Raw genomic sequence first — 15,113 nt, forward strand, 5'->3', positions numbered from 1 at the left:
GTGTTGTATCTTCTCTGTTCTAGGTGGAGGTGGATGCAGTAATTCCTTCTGTGAAACCAGAAAATTCAGGTAATATAAGAACACTAATCTGTCAATGATCTCCACTCATTTTTCATTCATAAATTTTAAAAAATAAAATAAAAATCTGATGCTTGCTCCCTAGAGTTTTGAAAAAAAATGAGGTAGATTAATGATAAATGAGCTGACCATAGCTATTAAAGAGGATTATAGGATTTCATTTAGTTTTGGAATATTTTTAGTGCTTATGTGTTAAATTTAACTTGGAATTCATTTGCTTCTCAAAGTAGCATTTCTTAATATTGTATAGATCAGTGAGAGAGAAAAACAATTAAAATATTGGTGTTTGAGTTGGTAAGTAATGAAAAAGATTTTCATTAAAAAAAAAAAAATATTTTCTTTTGATACTGTTCCACTGTTCACCTGAGCAAATAAATAAGTCTTACAGCACAGTTCAATAAGTGTTTCTTTCTGTAACAACAGCCCCATTCATATAGTTCTGCTTTTTTTTTTTTTTCTTTTTCCTGGTCCTCAACCTTATCAGTGGGGCCATGTGGCAAATTGTAGAGATTTTACAGATTGTACAGATTCTTGTAAAAAATAAAAGTTGTGGAAAAAATGGTTGCTTTCATCAAGAAGTCCCTTCATCCGATTCACCACATGGCCCACAAGAATTTGTATCAATACATTTGAAGGGTGTTGTGAGAGCTCTGTCTCTGTGTTTTGTATTGATGCCAAAACCCATGTTCATTAAATCTCACCCTTACTTTCAAATTTTTAGTTTAAGCAAAAATAGATAATAAAGGCTTAACTTGGATTTTTTCAAGATAAAACCCACACGTGAATGCCTGAACCAAAATAAGTGAATAAATACATAAAGATAGACCATGGATTTGTCAATGTCTAAATGGTTTGAATATTCCGTTAACGTGACCTTTTTGTGGGTTTGAGATAGCTTTACAGCCTGCTATAGTAGCACATAAATTGCCAACTCTCAAGATCAATGAATAGGCGGCACTCTATAATAGGAGTCATTCTATAAAAGGAAAATTGTATACTATAATTTTCTGGGCTTGTATGTTACTCTGAAAGAGAAAAAAAAATAAATGGATGGAAATCTCATATTGCTTTTTATGGTTTCACTTCCATAGTTATCCAATTGAATGGAAAGCTGTTCATGCAGGCAAGTTCAGTATGTTTAGGCAACCTCTGTTATTAAAGAAATTGTGCATGTACAGAGCCTAGCAGTTGAAATCAGCATGTCTTTGTAATCCTGGAAACTGAGACTATAATAGTTCTTAATGTAGGAATTTTCAAGAAGAAATAAGGGAAGAAACACCAGAAAGCTACAGGCTTGGAGTCTAAGATTTGAATTGAGACGGCAGGTGGAGCCGAAGGAGCTGTGCTTTTGAGGCACTGCAGAAAGAATAGAATCTGAATGAATCAAAAGAAAGAGAAGTGCAGAGCTTTTGTTATGTTATTAGATTAAAAAAAAATAATTAAAAAATCCTGCAGAACACAGTCATGTCACCTTCTTATGAAAATTAAACTGTTAAAAATGAGCATAAAGCATATACTAAAAGGATATAAGAAAAATATTAGACTGTGTTTGAATTTTGAGCTGAAGTGTTGTTTTGTTTGCCAAAAAATGTATTTGCAGAAATTTTTATATATACATATCTGCGTATTTCATGAGAAGGCCTAAAGTTTGGGGGGCAGCATTTTGTTTCTGTATTTTATGCTTTAGTTCGATTTTAGAGCAAATGGTCAATTCAAACAGTACTTGCAAAGTAGCTTTGCTTTTTAAATTTCTTTCAGTTTTCATTCATTAAAAGGATAAGACAAATGTACAAGTAAAGACTTCAATATAGTACACAGGAGGAATAAACAATCCATGTTTACGCTCCATTTTAGTGTGACTCTCATAGGAATCTATATCTGATTATTTCAGAGTTCTCTCAGTGCTGGGAATGATGCCAGATACATTGTTTATGCAGCATCTATGGAACTTTATCCATGGCATGCAAGTGGTTTGGACTGAGAAAAGTCCATGTTTCTTTCCAGTTCAAGGAAAGATGAGATGACATTACAAGAACTTAGTAGAAGTAAACAGATGCATTCTAGTCAAATACAGAAAATACATGAGAAATTTTAAAAGTCATTGAAGTGTTTGCATGAGCCAACTTTGAAGACTTTTATTTCCATTTTTATATTGTATTTATTTTTGTTGTTAAAATGAATTTTAATTATTAGACAATAGTAATACATATTTTAAAGGAGAAAAATAAAACTGACATTTTTCAAGGAGATTTATTTCCATTTTTCTAGGTATATTATTTGAAAAGTTTTTAGATCTCATGAGCGCAAGGAAAGCTGCACAACTATACAACAGTGAAACATGGCAAATATTCACAGCTTTTGATGTGCAAAGTAAGTTTCTTCTTTGAAACATTTTGAGTGTTAATTCTAAAATAATAAAGCAAAACAAAACATCTGAAGGAAAGAAGAAGAGATTAAGATGAGGTGTCATGGATGTTGCCACATGAAGTGGAAAAAGTATCAGAGTAACAAAGATGGTGATATTACTATTAAAAAAACCACTCAGGGTCAGTAAGCTACAACGTTCTAGTTAGTAGCTCTGGCTTTGATGTTGTACTGAGCTCCTCCAGGTGTTGAAAGAAACCTCCAGCCACTTACCCTCCCTACTTGCTGTTACTACCTCTTGTTATTTCTCTGTTACTCCTACTCATGTGTTGCGCTCATATATTTATGCCACATATTTTAGACATTTCTGTCCTTGGTGATGGCTGTAGATCTTTTTCACTTCTCCCAATAGATCATGGAAGGGAAACCAAAGCAACACGATTTTCCTCTGGTTCTTTTTGTGAAGTAGATGTGGTGATTCTTTTTTGATCCTGTTAGAAAGCAAAGAGGATTTCCCATCACCAAACTGAAAAAAGGAAAAAAGCCTCTGAGCAAATAGATATTGAGATGATCCTTTCCTGATTTCTTCCTGACCTGAGATAGGACTATGGCCCTTGAAACAAGTGAAAGTGAAACATATGGCAGATCAGATGTTGGGATGATCATATGAGCATTCACTGCAGCTTTTTGCTGTGAACTGAAAGTAGCTTTTGAAGTGTTATTTTTAGTGAGTTATTTCAAAGGACTTAACTGTTTCAAGCACTGTGCTTTTGTTTGTCTTGCTATCTGCTGCACACCATCTGCGATAGCACGGTTTGAGGTACTTTATTTTCCAGTTGGATCTGGAAGTGAATTTATAACCTACATGACCGATCAGTTGATATCACTGATATGTTTCAGGAGCTTCAGCAGGATTGAACTGAAGGGGAAAATTTTTATGGAAGTTTTTTTTTTTTTTTTTTTTTTTTAAACTCAGTGCTCATAGTGACTAGTATGTCAATGAAATAATAGATTTCAAAGATGATTTGGCATATTTGAGAGTATATATTTTCAAAGTTTCACAAGTCTGAATTTTCGATTCAAAATGTCTAATTTTAAAATTAAAAAATTTTAATAAGAGAGTTGTGGATATTGTAGGTAGTACTTTTGAACAGGGTTCACGCTGGCACAAAGGAATTTTAAAATCCTTTCTGAGTATAAAATCTTTCTGAGACTGCTTATCAATATGATGTAGCCATCCTAAAATATTTTTTGCAAGTACAATAACTTAAAGTGTATAATCATTTCGGAAATGTAAATTGTTTAGCTCCTGTGCAAACATAATTGTATTATTATTTTTTTAAGTTATTTTGTATTATTTTTCTCATGTCTAATCTTAATTTAAAAGGTAGAGGGTTTTTAACTTTTGAAGACTTCAAGAAAACCTTCAATTCTGTTTCTTCAAAATTACCTGAAAGCGTCATACCTGAAGCCTTCAGGTAAGACAAACAGAGAGATCCCTTTTCCTGACTTGCAGTCTTTTTATTATATATGTTTCAGTAAGTTGAAATGATTAGATTTTGTTGTGCAACTGAACAGACTTCAGCACATTACTATGTAAATGCCTTTAATAATGAATATTATAAATGTAAACAATATATTTTAATATAAAAAGAACACAGAATAAATAAAAATAACATATATGATACATACAATACAATAATAGATACCATTAAATACAGGAAGTAAATTGGTGCCTGAATACTTTCTTAAGAAACCTAAAGTTATTTACTTTTACATTTTCCTCCTGTAATCAGGAAATCTGCATTCAGGAGCTCTCTCTTGAAAAATTTAGGGTTAAAACTAGTGCATCTGTATCATGTAAGATTTGGCTGAGGAGTGAAAGGACAAAAGTTTGAGAGTTATTTGTGGATCATAAAAGAAATTGATCTTACCGCAGCAGTTGCAAGTTAGCATTATTTCAAAAGTGTTTTGGAAAACATTGCATTGCAAAGTGTAAAACTTTCTTCTTGTGATATGAATGATTTGTTTGGTAGTAACTCAGGCATTGAAAGATGTGCTACACTTTTGAAGGCATGGCATCAGGTAGCTTGCTGAGGACCATTGTTAAAGTAGGTTATGTGCAGTTTTCCATGAAATTTCCCAGTTTTGAATTTCAATTCTAATCATGATGAATTTATTAAATGAACAGAAGTATACCACAAATGTTGCAGTATACCATGCAACTAGAGAAGACATGTCACAATCAACAGCAGTTCTAATGTTAGCATATTAATCAGTGAATAACACAGTCCAGCAAGTGCAACTTGTGATTGCATATTTATGGATGAGGTTTGAAACAGGAAAAGAAACATAGAAAAATTTCTTTTTCAAACAGAAATTTGAATGTTTGTTTGGCTACGCCTGAAAGAAGATGTGCAATGGTGTTGTGTAATACACATTTCCATAGGATTGCACAGGTCAAATCTGCATGGAACTCTTCAGAACAATAATTTGGAATGGGAGTCCTAAATTCTCTTTTAAAATACACATCCCTTTTGGATGTTTCTTGTAACTCTCGGTGTGTGTCTTGAACTTTATGTAGGGAAGCAGAACTAAGACTTTTGCCCTAAATTGTACAATTTGGTTAAAACTGTATGAAAAGAAAGCCAGAGGAAATATTTTGGGCATAGGTATTGGTCAGAAGAGTCAATGTACTTGTTCCTATCTTACCTGTACAGCAACTCTATCACTCAAAATCATGTTATGGCTAAAAGGAGATGCACCCGATACATAAAGCAAAAATTTATTGTTAATAAATTGAAGTCTTAGCAATCTAGTCAAAGAATAATTACTAGTAGAAATCTAATATTTTCAGAAAAATAAAATGAAAAAGAAGACTGTATTAGAAAAAAATTTCAATTATAATACAGTTAAACACAGTATACACATTTCCTAACATCTACTCCTTTTTTGCAGTATTCCAAGTCTTTCACTGCTCTTTTGGTTCTGTGGTGACAGGTTCAAGGTGGGCATCATAGGGTGAATTGCCGTTATTCTGACTTCTTCATGGGAAATATGGTACTCATTTCAGTGATTTCTCCTCTCTCTCACTCTATCGTGCACTTAGGGTCATTTTAATATATCTCCTGACACACATTTACACCTTCCTCTTTTTGCATTGGTCTGCAAATCCATGTTGTATCCGAGTTTATGAGATATGGCATATATTACCTGCTTTAGATACTTATTCTTTACTCTCTTTCTCATCTGTAAAGCTGGTTTTGTAGCCTGTGTTTGCATTTCTTTAACTGCCTGTTGGTGAGTTGTTTATAGTCTTGGTCCTCCAGTGTTAGCCTGTGCCCTGCATCTTAACATCCTAGGCCTATATTCTTCTGCTCTATATGCTGTCTTACTTCTGAAGGTCTCTGCTATCAAGCCAGGTCTGTATTTCTCTACTGTACATCATTATCTTAAACTCATAAATATTTCATTTTACATAGAATAAATTCTTGTTACTGCTGCCTCTATAAAACTATGTTTATACTGTATAAACATAAGAACAAATTAGGCATAGCCACCTGATTCTTAAAAGAACTGATGTTAGAGATAAATCAAGTAAAAGCTTCAGGCAGGTCAAGCAAGCTCAGACCAAGTCTGACAAGTTTTAGTCCTCAGGCCTTGCACACTCAGTACAGAGTCTGTGATCTGTTACTCTACTATATTTGCTGGAATACAGAGCTATGAAATACACACTTAATACGTCTGCTTTACTTTAACACTGCATATTCTTTTATTAATGTATAAAGATGTATTGAATTGGTAATAGCATTTCAGGATGGGGTGGTATTAAGTACTCTGTTTTATAAAAGAAAAAAAAATGGCATTGTTTCTGATTATAGTAAGTGGGCATTTTTATTTTTTACTTTTAATTCCATGTGAATATGACCAAATATATTTTCATCTCTTCCTGATAAAACAGTTTTAATGTAGATATTCTTTCTCCTGATGTATTGTTTTCTTAGAAATGTCAGTAATATCCTTCAATTAGTTGTTGCTAAAGTTTCACAAAATGTGGTTGAATTTTCAGTTTATTTTATTAACTGGCCCTAACTTTGCCTGAATTTTAGGTTTACAGTAGTATAATATTTCTTGTTTCTGTGTTAATACAGCATTTATATTGAACAAAACACTCAAATGCTTATCATGCACCTGGTGTGCACCTGATTGAAATGCCATCGTACCGTGAAAACTCAACGTTCTTTGTTGAGTTGCAAAAGTACCTTCTGAGGTAAATGATGTGATGATCTGTTCTTTCATGGTGGGGCTCTTTTTAATGGGTAGCACAGAATATAATAGTGCTGTTGTTCTGCATTTTGCAACATGGATATGAAATGTGACACGTCCTTTGCAATAATAATTTGTGATAAATTGCTGGGTGTAAGTGAACATGTCTTTTAAAGCAGGATCCAAATTCTTTAAAAAAAAAAAAAAAAGAAAAAGTAATGTGAATATGAATTAGAATTACACAACATTATTAATTATGGCTGCTAAGAAAGTGTTTGTCTTAGCTGTAACATTTGTTTAGAGAAAGTCAGTATTTGTGTGCTAAATCCTCAGGCTGTGATAATGGAAGTGGTAACAGAAATAAGCTGACAGCCAATCGCACGTGAATGTGTGAGCTTATAAATGATGAAAAATGTCCTCAAATACAAAAGTGGACAGAAAAGTCTCCTACAGCTTTTAAAGCTGGCAAGCATAAAGCAGATCTCAAGGAAGAAATGAAGGCGTTTGTGATCTGCATTTTATGCTGCTGTACTCTTAGATTGATAGGATGGCACGCCAGAGGTATATTAGTACTTCTGTGTGTATTGGTACTTTCCATACGAAAAAATGACCTAATTGTCTCGTTTTTCTTTCATGTAATTATCTAATAATGAGAAAATAACCCGGTTTTCAGAGCCACCCCACGGAAGAAATCTTATGCTCTTTTATGCAAGTTTGATTTATAGACATGTACTGCAGAGCACGGTGAATATGAAACATTCATCTTCCTATGGCTAGTTGCCGTGGAAACATAGTACACAGTACAATGTCATTCCAGCTCTGGTGATGCCTGCAGTAGTTTATTCCTTTGTTGTTCTTGTTTCTTAAGCAACTGTCTTGCAGTCTTTCATATTATCACACTTCATCACCTACACACATCTTTTTCTTTACCTCCTGAGAGCCATTTCTAATAGAAAAGATCAAATTTTTTTTTGTCTACCCATGCATATCTGTATATGTACATTTTTTTTTCAAATCAGCAGTTAAAAGCTTTTCCCATGCCCACAAATAATTAACTATTGCCCTAAAACTGGTAAGACAAGATGGTAAGCCAGATTGAACATCAAAGTGGAAAGAACCTGGCTCAGCATCTTATTATCTCCTATCAGGGCCTGGAGTTAAGACTGTTTTTCTACAACTAGTGTCTCATTCCAGGAAGACATGAAGTAAAAATAAGCCAACAGATTCTCTTACCTGTCCTTAGCTGGCATTTGTGAGGTGGAGAAGAATGCAACAGCTGTATTAATATCCACTCTCTTTCATTCTTGTGAGGTATAAAACCAAAGGAAGGGGGGAAAGAATAGAAAAAAAAAAGAAAAAAGAGAGATCCTCACAATTAATCTAGAAAGGTACTAAGGATGTTCAGGGGGAAAGAGTAAAAGAGTTTCTTCTCAGGCAGAGCAGGTCTAGAGATTATAGTACTTATTTAGGAACTCAAGGATCTTGCTGGTATGGACTGTGAAATAAATCAGAAGATGTTGTCTTGCATCTCTCACTCATAAGAGTAGAGGGTAAAGCCTACTATTTATAATAACTGCACAGCAGTACTGTGTGTGCATCAAAATAGCATTTTGTAAGTAACTAATAACGAAAAGAAAAGTAATGCTTATCTTAGGAGAGTTACTTCATACAAGGCAGTTCATTTAATTATTTTTCTCAGCTATTTTTCACGGACCATATTTGATCTGCAGGACTCCATCATAGAGTTTCGCCTTAATAATGGGATGTGGAAATCTGCTTTTCCAATGTTGTAGCTTATTGTATCTTTGTATCCAGTTAGATCATTATGAAATGAGTTGGTTGCAGTGTTAACAAGATTTTTTTAATAGTTGTTTTTTATGATGTGTGTTTTTTTTAATGGTCTAAAGGGATTTGCCTAAGCTGGCCAGTTAAACCAATGGAGAATGGACTAATTAAAACACTAGAGCATGCTTAGCCTTCCATACTGCAAGGAAATTGAATGTGTTTTACACTGAGAAGCTGTATCCTAACACGGGTTCTCATTTTTCAAGGCAGTACCTGTTTGATTATTGATTACACAGGGACGTGATACACACAGTATAGGCTGTATGAGTCCCAAGCTCTGCCTTGGTGGGTTGATACTTTTCAAGAAAACATGTATGGTCGAAAATATTTTGTAGAAAATCCTGAGCAATGCCTATTGATAGATGCATCTTTTTGTTAATTATTAATACCGTATTTTGGTTTGTTTTCCTATCTATAAATGTGTTACTGTTTCTGTAATCCAATTACCTAACAGCTTTGCTGCTCGTGGTGCGTTGACCCTGACCAGCAACTAAGCACCCGCCTGCTCAGTCAGTTGCTCACTCCTCTCACAGTGGGATGGGGGAGAGACTCAGAGGAGGAAAAGTGAGATGGGTTAGATAAAGACACTAACAAATGAAGCCAAATTGTACATGCAAGCAGAGCAGAATAAGGTATTCATTCACTACTTCCTGCCTGTAGGTGAGTTAGCCACTTCTGAAAAGCTGGGCCTCAGCACACATAATGGTTACATGGGAAGATAAACACCATGATCACAAATATTCCCCCTTCCTCCTTCTTTCCCAAAAGTTTTATTGCTGAGCGTGTCATATGTACAGAATATCCCTTTAGTCATTTTGGGTCAGCTGTGTCCTCTTCCAGTTTCTTGGCCACCTCTGGACTACTCGCAAGGTGGGGAGAGTGCAAAAAAGAAAGCCTGGATGCTGGGCAAGCACTGCTCAGCAGTAGCCAAAATACTGGTATATTGCCAACGCTGTTTTAGTCATAAATCCAGAACACAGCACCATAGAGGCTGCTATGATATAAATGAATTCCATCCTAGCCAGACCCAGTATACTGCTGTAAATTCAAATTTTTTATTAATCCTAACATTTGTCTATTAAAATTCCATCTAGCTAAATCTAGCAGGAACTGGGCATAGTGTTCCTTTTGTACCAATATACACTAATATCACACCTACTGAAAGTATAGAGCTCTCCCTACAAATATATATGACACCAGGGCATCCTAACAAAGATTTGGAATAAAATTTTTATCTGTCATGACCCAAGTTCATTTATTCTCCTAATCCTTCAGAAAATTCATTGAAAATTCTGTGTAAAATTTCCTGTATACTGAATTTCCTGTATAACTGAAGAGACCAGGACTTCTAAAATAATTGAAATAATCACACACATGAATTTTTGCAGGTTTGAGACTGAGCATGTGAGTGCTTTGTGCAGCATACAAAATGCTGTGTGTTTACACTCATTCATTCTGAATAATTCAGCACACTTTTTTCTCATTTGAGAAAAAAATACTGCATAAAATAAATTTTAAAACATTTTAAAGAAAAATCTGTGAAATAAAAATAGTATTTAAATTAAAAAATTATGCTTTTTCTATTTTTGAGGATATGCCCAAACAAATATTTGCAATTACACTAGCAAATTTAAATAAGTCACTGTATTGCATTGCTGTGGAGTAGGAATATGCACGTGGTCAGTTATGATATTACATCCATGGTACCACAACTTATTAGGATGTGCTAATGCCACACTAAGTGCTTAGCTGGTAATATCCTCAGGGCTCTCTTTTAAGACATTTTCTTTCAGATAGGATAAAAGTATGATACACAATTAAAAATATTAAAGTGTGTCAGCTATAAAATAGACCAAATCCACAACATCAAAGGTTGATATTTTTTGAAGGAGTAACATCTGGGTTAGCAGCAGCACACATATTTTTTGTCTCACCTTCAACTGTGAAGCAGGTCTTTTAGCAGTAGCTTCTATTTGTTCAGTTTGCTTGATTGCATTGGATGGTAGAAACTGGCAAAAAGACTGACCCCAACAAACTCATTTCAAGTAAACTACTAAACAACTATTAGATTACAACTATTCTTGTTCATTTTAAACTCGAGCTACACATCTACACTATAGGCAAAAATGTTCCTTAAGCTCTTTCAGAGCATACTTTTTAATGAAAGTAGATTTTATTTTTTTTTCTCCAGAGTTGAGAATAAAAGATTTTTACCAAAATAAATGGCACCTTGTATTTCGAGTGTGATCTTTGATGTATGATGTCAGACTGAAAACCAGATTTTTTTTTTAAATCAATTTCAGGTAATATTAATACCAACAACTTTGCAACAAAGAAGTTTTTGTAAAGTCTAGGGTCCCTTTATAATTAAAAAAAAAAAAAAAGTATGACAAAAAATAAATATGAGCCTGTCTGCAGCATAATAAAAGAACAGCCCTTGTGTCAAATTGTCAGCCAGTTATCTTAGTTTTCTTTTTTTGTTCTTTTTTTTTTTTCTTACAATCTCTGCTGCATTATAAGAAAACTAATCAGCATCAGAATTAAAAAGAGGATATTGTAATATTGAATTCTAAAAAAGCTTAAGTTAATAGCAACTTTAAAAAATACCTGGTGACAACACTTGTTTTTAGTATGACAGACTAAGTTAAAACTTGATTTAATAACTAGTCACATGTTAATTGGCATCATGTGGTGTTTCTGAGGTAGCTGCACAGTGACCCTTTACTTCATCTTTGGTATTTTGTTTAAATGGAGAGTAAAATATTAATAATTATAACAGCATTTAATTATAATTAATAATAATTAATAATATTAATTATTAATAATAGCATTTAAATGACTCCCAGAAATCCCTGTATTTTTGAATTTGACTAGGTTTATAAAAGTCTTCAAGTTTCAGCTTTAAAAGAAGTTCTGTGAGTTTTTAACTGACTTCTTATAAGGCTAGCATGACAATGGGCTCCTCTCACTGATATTTTTGGAACCTACAGGTTGGTTTCAGCAAAATATCACAAAGAGCCAAGATCAAATAAATAATTGGATTTCCACAAAATTCATGAAAATAAGGGAACAAAGAAATAGAAAGAGATAATGTGAGTGCCCCCAGCAGAGGAAAGGGCCATTTACATGAGATATTGAATCTTAACTGGAGAGTCTACGTGGAAGTAAGACTCAGTAAAGGCCTAACTGCAGAGAAGCCTCAGACAAAGGTTTCATCATAGGCTCTAAAGCCAGTCAGTCATAAGATGCAAATCTACAGGAAATCATGCATCAAAAGTTAAACTATTCACAGAATTATTTGCTTAATGAGATTGATATCTATTGTATTCTCTTGTTGTAGTATTTCCCTCAGAAGCTTAAAAAGCATAATGCTTTTGCAAATCCCTATTAAATAGTTTAAGGTGATTTCTCTATGTTTAAAATTTAGCCACTGATTTTTTTCCTCCAAATATTTTGTATATTGTGCAAATTCTCTTAAAGTAAGTTTGATAAAAAGAACACCTTTTAATCATAGAATCCTTGAAAAAATCAGATTACAGATACCCCTGAACACGTGCTGTGTCTTGTGTTTTGGTACACTGATGATAGAGAATAGGATTCTTCAGTACCAAAAGTCATACAATCATTAAAGAGACCCCAGTATGGAACGAGGATGTACCATGACATGAGGTAATGTGTACAAGTTGCTTCAGGGGAAATTCTGTCTGAATATAGGGCAAAAAAATCTTCATTGCTGTGAAGAATTAACACTGGATTAAATTACAGAGAAGTGGTGGAATTTCCCTGCCTGGAAATATTGAATGCTCAGCTTCACAGGGCCCTGAATATCTAAGGCCCTACTTTCAACAATAAGGTTGGATCAGATGATTCAGAGCTTATAAGATTTCTGCTACAACACGAGAACCTCAGAAGTCACAGTATCACTTGAGGGAGTTGGTTAAGGTCTAGGGTCACATTATACCAGGCAGTATGTAAGTACTTAGTATAAAAGTACTCTTTCTTTCCCAGAGACTTTATGAGTCACTGCTGAGTAATACATACATGAAACAACAAATTCCAGAACCTGAGTTCTTCTCTTCATCTTTGAGAAATGACCTCTGTTTCTCTGGGTAATGAGAACATTTTGAGCATCCAAAACTTTCAGTCTTAAGAACTGTGGCATATATAGAGTTGGACAGACATATGGACCTGACTATTCTTAATGATTTGGAAAATGATCTTAAGGCTCAGAAATGTATCCACTTGTCATAGAACAGAACCTGGAATACTTAAAAATAAGTTAGTGTGCCAAAACAAAAGATTGTCCTGCAGTAGATGGAGCTGGGTTACTATTGTCATGGAGCTTAGTCGTCTGCATCAGGCTTGAAGCTCTGATAGGGAAGATGTGTCCTATGCCAAAAAGAAAACAATAAATGGTGTTTTTTTCTCCCAACAAAGATTGTCTATTGTGACTATCTGGTGATCGAACAAAATAGCTAAAAGTATGATTGAGGGTGCTTTACTGGTGTGCTGCTGGTAAAAATTCTGAGTGTTGATGTATTTATTGGTAATTTGAATAACAAATTTTGTTAACTTCCTTACCAGTTCTTTCAACGATCTCTTTCTCTGTGTCTGGGGTCTGTGTGCCTTTCCTAGCTTTTTCTCTTACAAATACAGTGCATCTAAACATAAGAAAGAGCATATGTGGCTTTCACACAGAACTTCAGTGTCATTACCAGCAAGTTGGTACAGAGAAAGCTCTATTCAATCCACTGATTCATTGGAGTCAAGAGGATTCAGTTTCCTCTCATTGTGAACAATTTTAGATATTCCCAATAAAATGCTAGTCAGTTATGAACCTTTGTTAGTATCATCCTTGAGCACTCACAGTACTTACCTGACACATATCCTGAAGAACCGTACCCTCTCGTGTTACTATTTTGTTTGAAAAGTGCTTTCTACAAAAAGGCCTTCACTGCCCCACTCTAGACTTCCTTCTCTCAGACCTGATCAGAAAATGTGGATTCAGAATTCTTCATGCTGTGTTTCTGTTCTGTAGCAGTGATACGAAAGGTAACAGTCACACTAAATCATATTTTCCTTTGCAAAAATAACCTTCCACGGCATTTTCTTACACTGTTGGTAAGTGGTTTGTAGAATCTCAATCCTTTCATTTCTAAGTCTTTCATCTCACCTCACCCCTAAGAATTCACTTTTTTTTTTTTTTTTTTCCTATTTTTCTTTCTTTGTCTATGTTGGTTATTAACCAGGTATAGGAAAAGCAACAACAGCAACAACAAAAAAACACGCCTGTTTTTATTGGGTAAAGTACTCCATAATATTTTTTTTGAATGTGATGATGACCACTGTGAGAGGCAGTGAGCTGGAGCAGGAGACTGCTCATTTGTCAGATAGGCTATTTTTATTCCCATGTTTCTGTAGAACAGCAACCTTTTTTCTAGGAATTTTCTCATGCTTCTTTTGGAACTTTTCACTAATACAAACAGTTACAATTTCCCACATGAAACTCACAGATCCATTTCAACTTTGAACTGTTACTATCCAGGTTCTGTGTCTTAGAATTGTGCAACAGCTGTAATTTCATTCTCTGCATTGTACACAGACTCTTCTAACTGAATTATATTAATTTATTTGTTTTCACAGCCAAGCCAAGGCTGTTGACGTTTACAGTTTCCAATTCTATCATCAGGTGACATGTCATCTGAGTAACCTGATGTGGTATCTTTTCATTATCATTTATAGTTGGATCCAGTTATAAACAAGAAAAAATGAGCAGAAGGATCTTTTGTCATATGATGTACCACCAATACTCTATGTCCTCTGTTAGGTGTACTTGGCATGACACAGTCTCTTCTTCTTGATATGGAAAATGCTATTTATATTCTGTGTATATATGTATATCTGTACTACAGATGTATTCAATCTGCTCCCAATTCTCACATGTGTTTAACAATAACTGAACTTCTCAAAAATTATTTTGACAATTTAGGAAATGTTTTTTTTGTTTGTTTGTTTGTTTGTTTTTGTTTTTTCTCTTGTGGGACTTTTCTGCCAAGTTAATAATAAAGTGCCAGTAGGCTTTAGAGCTTTGCAACACATTCCTAACGTCCTAAGGCTGTTGGGCAGCTCAGAAGAAGAGATTCCCTTCCTCTTTTCCCTCCTCAATTCCAAATTTCTTCCAACAATCTGGAATTCACCAATTCTTCCTATCTAGTTAGGGTAGTGTGGTTTTTTTTTTCTTTCTCTTATTCCAGTTAAAGTGCTGTGTTTACAAAGTTTGATTAAATATTTGCATCTCATAGGAAGTATGAAAGAATTGATTTGGAAACTGCAAATCAATTTCAGCAAAACCAAAATTTTGCAGCGTTACGATGTTTCAATCAATTACTTGATTGAATGCCTATTGAAAGCCCTTTGTCAGAATTATGTAAGTAGAGGCATCAGAATATGTGCTCACTTTGCAAGCAGGGAAGTACATTCCTGACAAAGGTCATATTTCTTGCACCACAAAAAGCATAGGGGAACAAATTCAGATCTTCCTCTCAAGGTAATGCATCACT

The 15,113-nt window shown here is 34.3% G+C and overlaps 1 protein-coding gene across 1 annotated transcript in view; it reads left to right on the forward strand.

The window, feature by feature from the left end:
- EFCAB11 (EF-hand calcium binding domain 11) overlaps nucleotides 1–15,113 on the forward strand; it is a gene marked incomplete at its 5' end in the record, with an annotated part of 58,530 nt that overhangs the window by 3,554 nt on the left and 39,863 nt on the right. The window contains 3 exons of the mRNA XM_005028622.6: nucleotides 24–69; nucleotides 2,347–2,448; nucleotides 3,830–3,920. Of these exons, the coding sequence (XP_005028679.6) occupies nucleotides 24–69; nucleotides 2,347–2,448; nucleotides 3,830–3,920 (239 nt within the window). The remainder of the gene's footprint in view (nucleotides 1–23; nucleotides 70–2,346; nucleotides 2,449–3,829; nucleotides 3,921–15,113) is intronic.

The sequence above is a fragment of the Anas platyrhynchos genome, chromosome 5 (assembly GCF_047663525.1).
Source record: "Anas platyrhynchos isolate ZD024472 breed Pekin duck chromosome 5, IASCAAS_PekinDuck_T2T, whole genome shotgun sequence".
In the NCBI taxonomy this organism is placed as follows: Eukaryota; Metazoa; Chordata; class Aves; order Anseriformes; family Anatidae; genus Anas; species Anas platyrhynchos.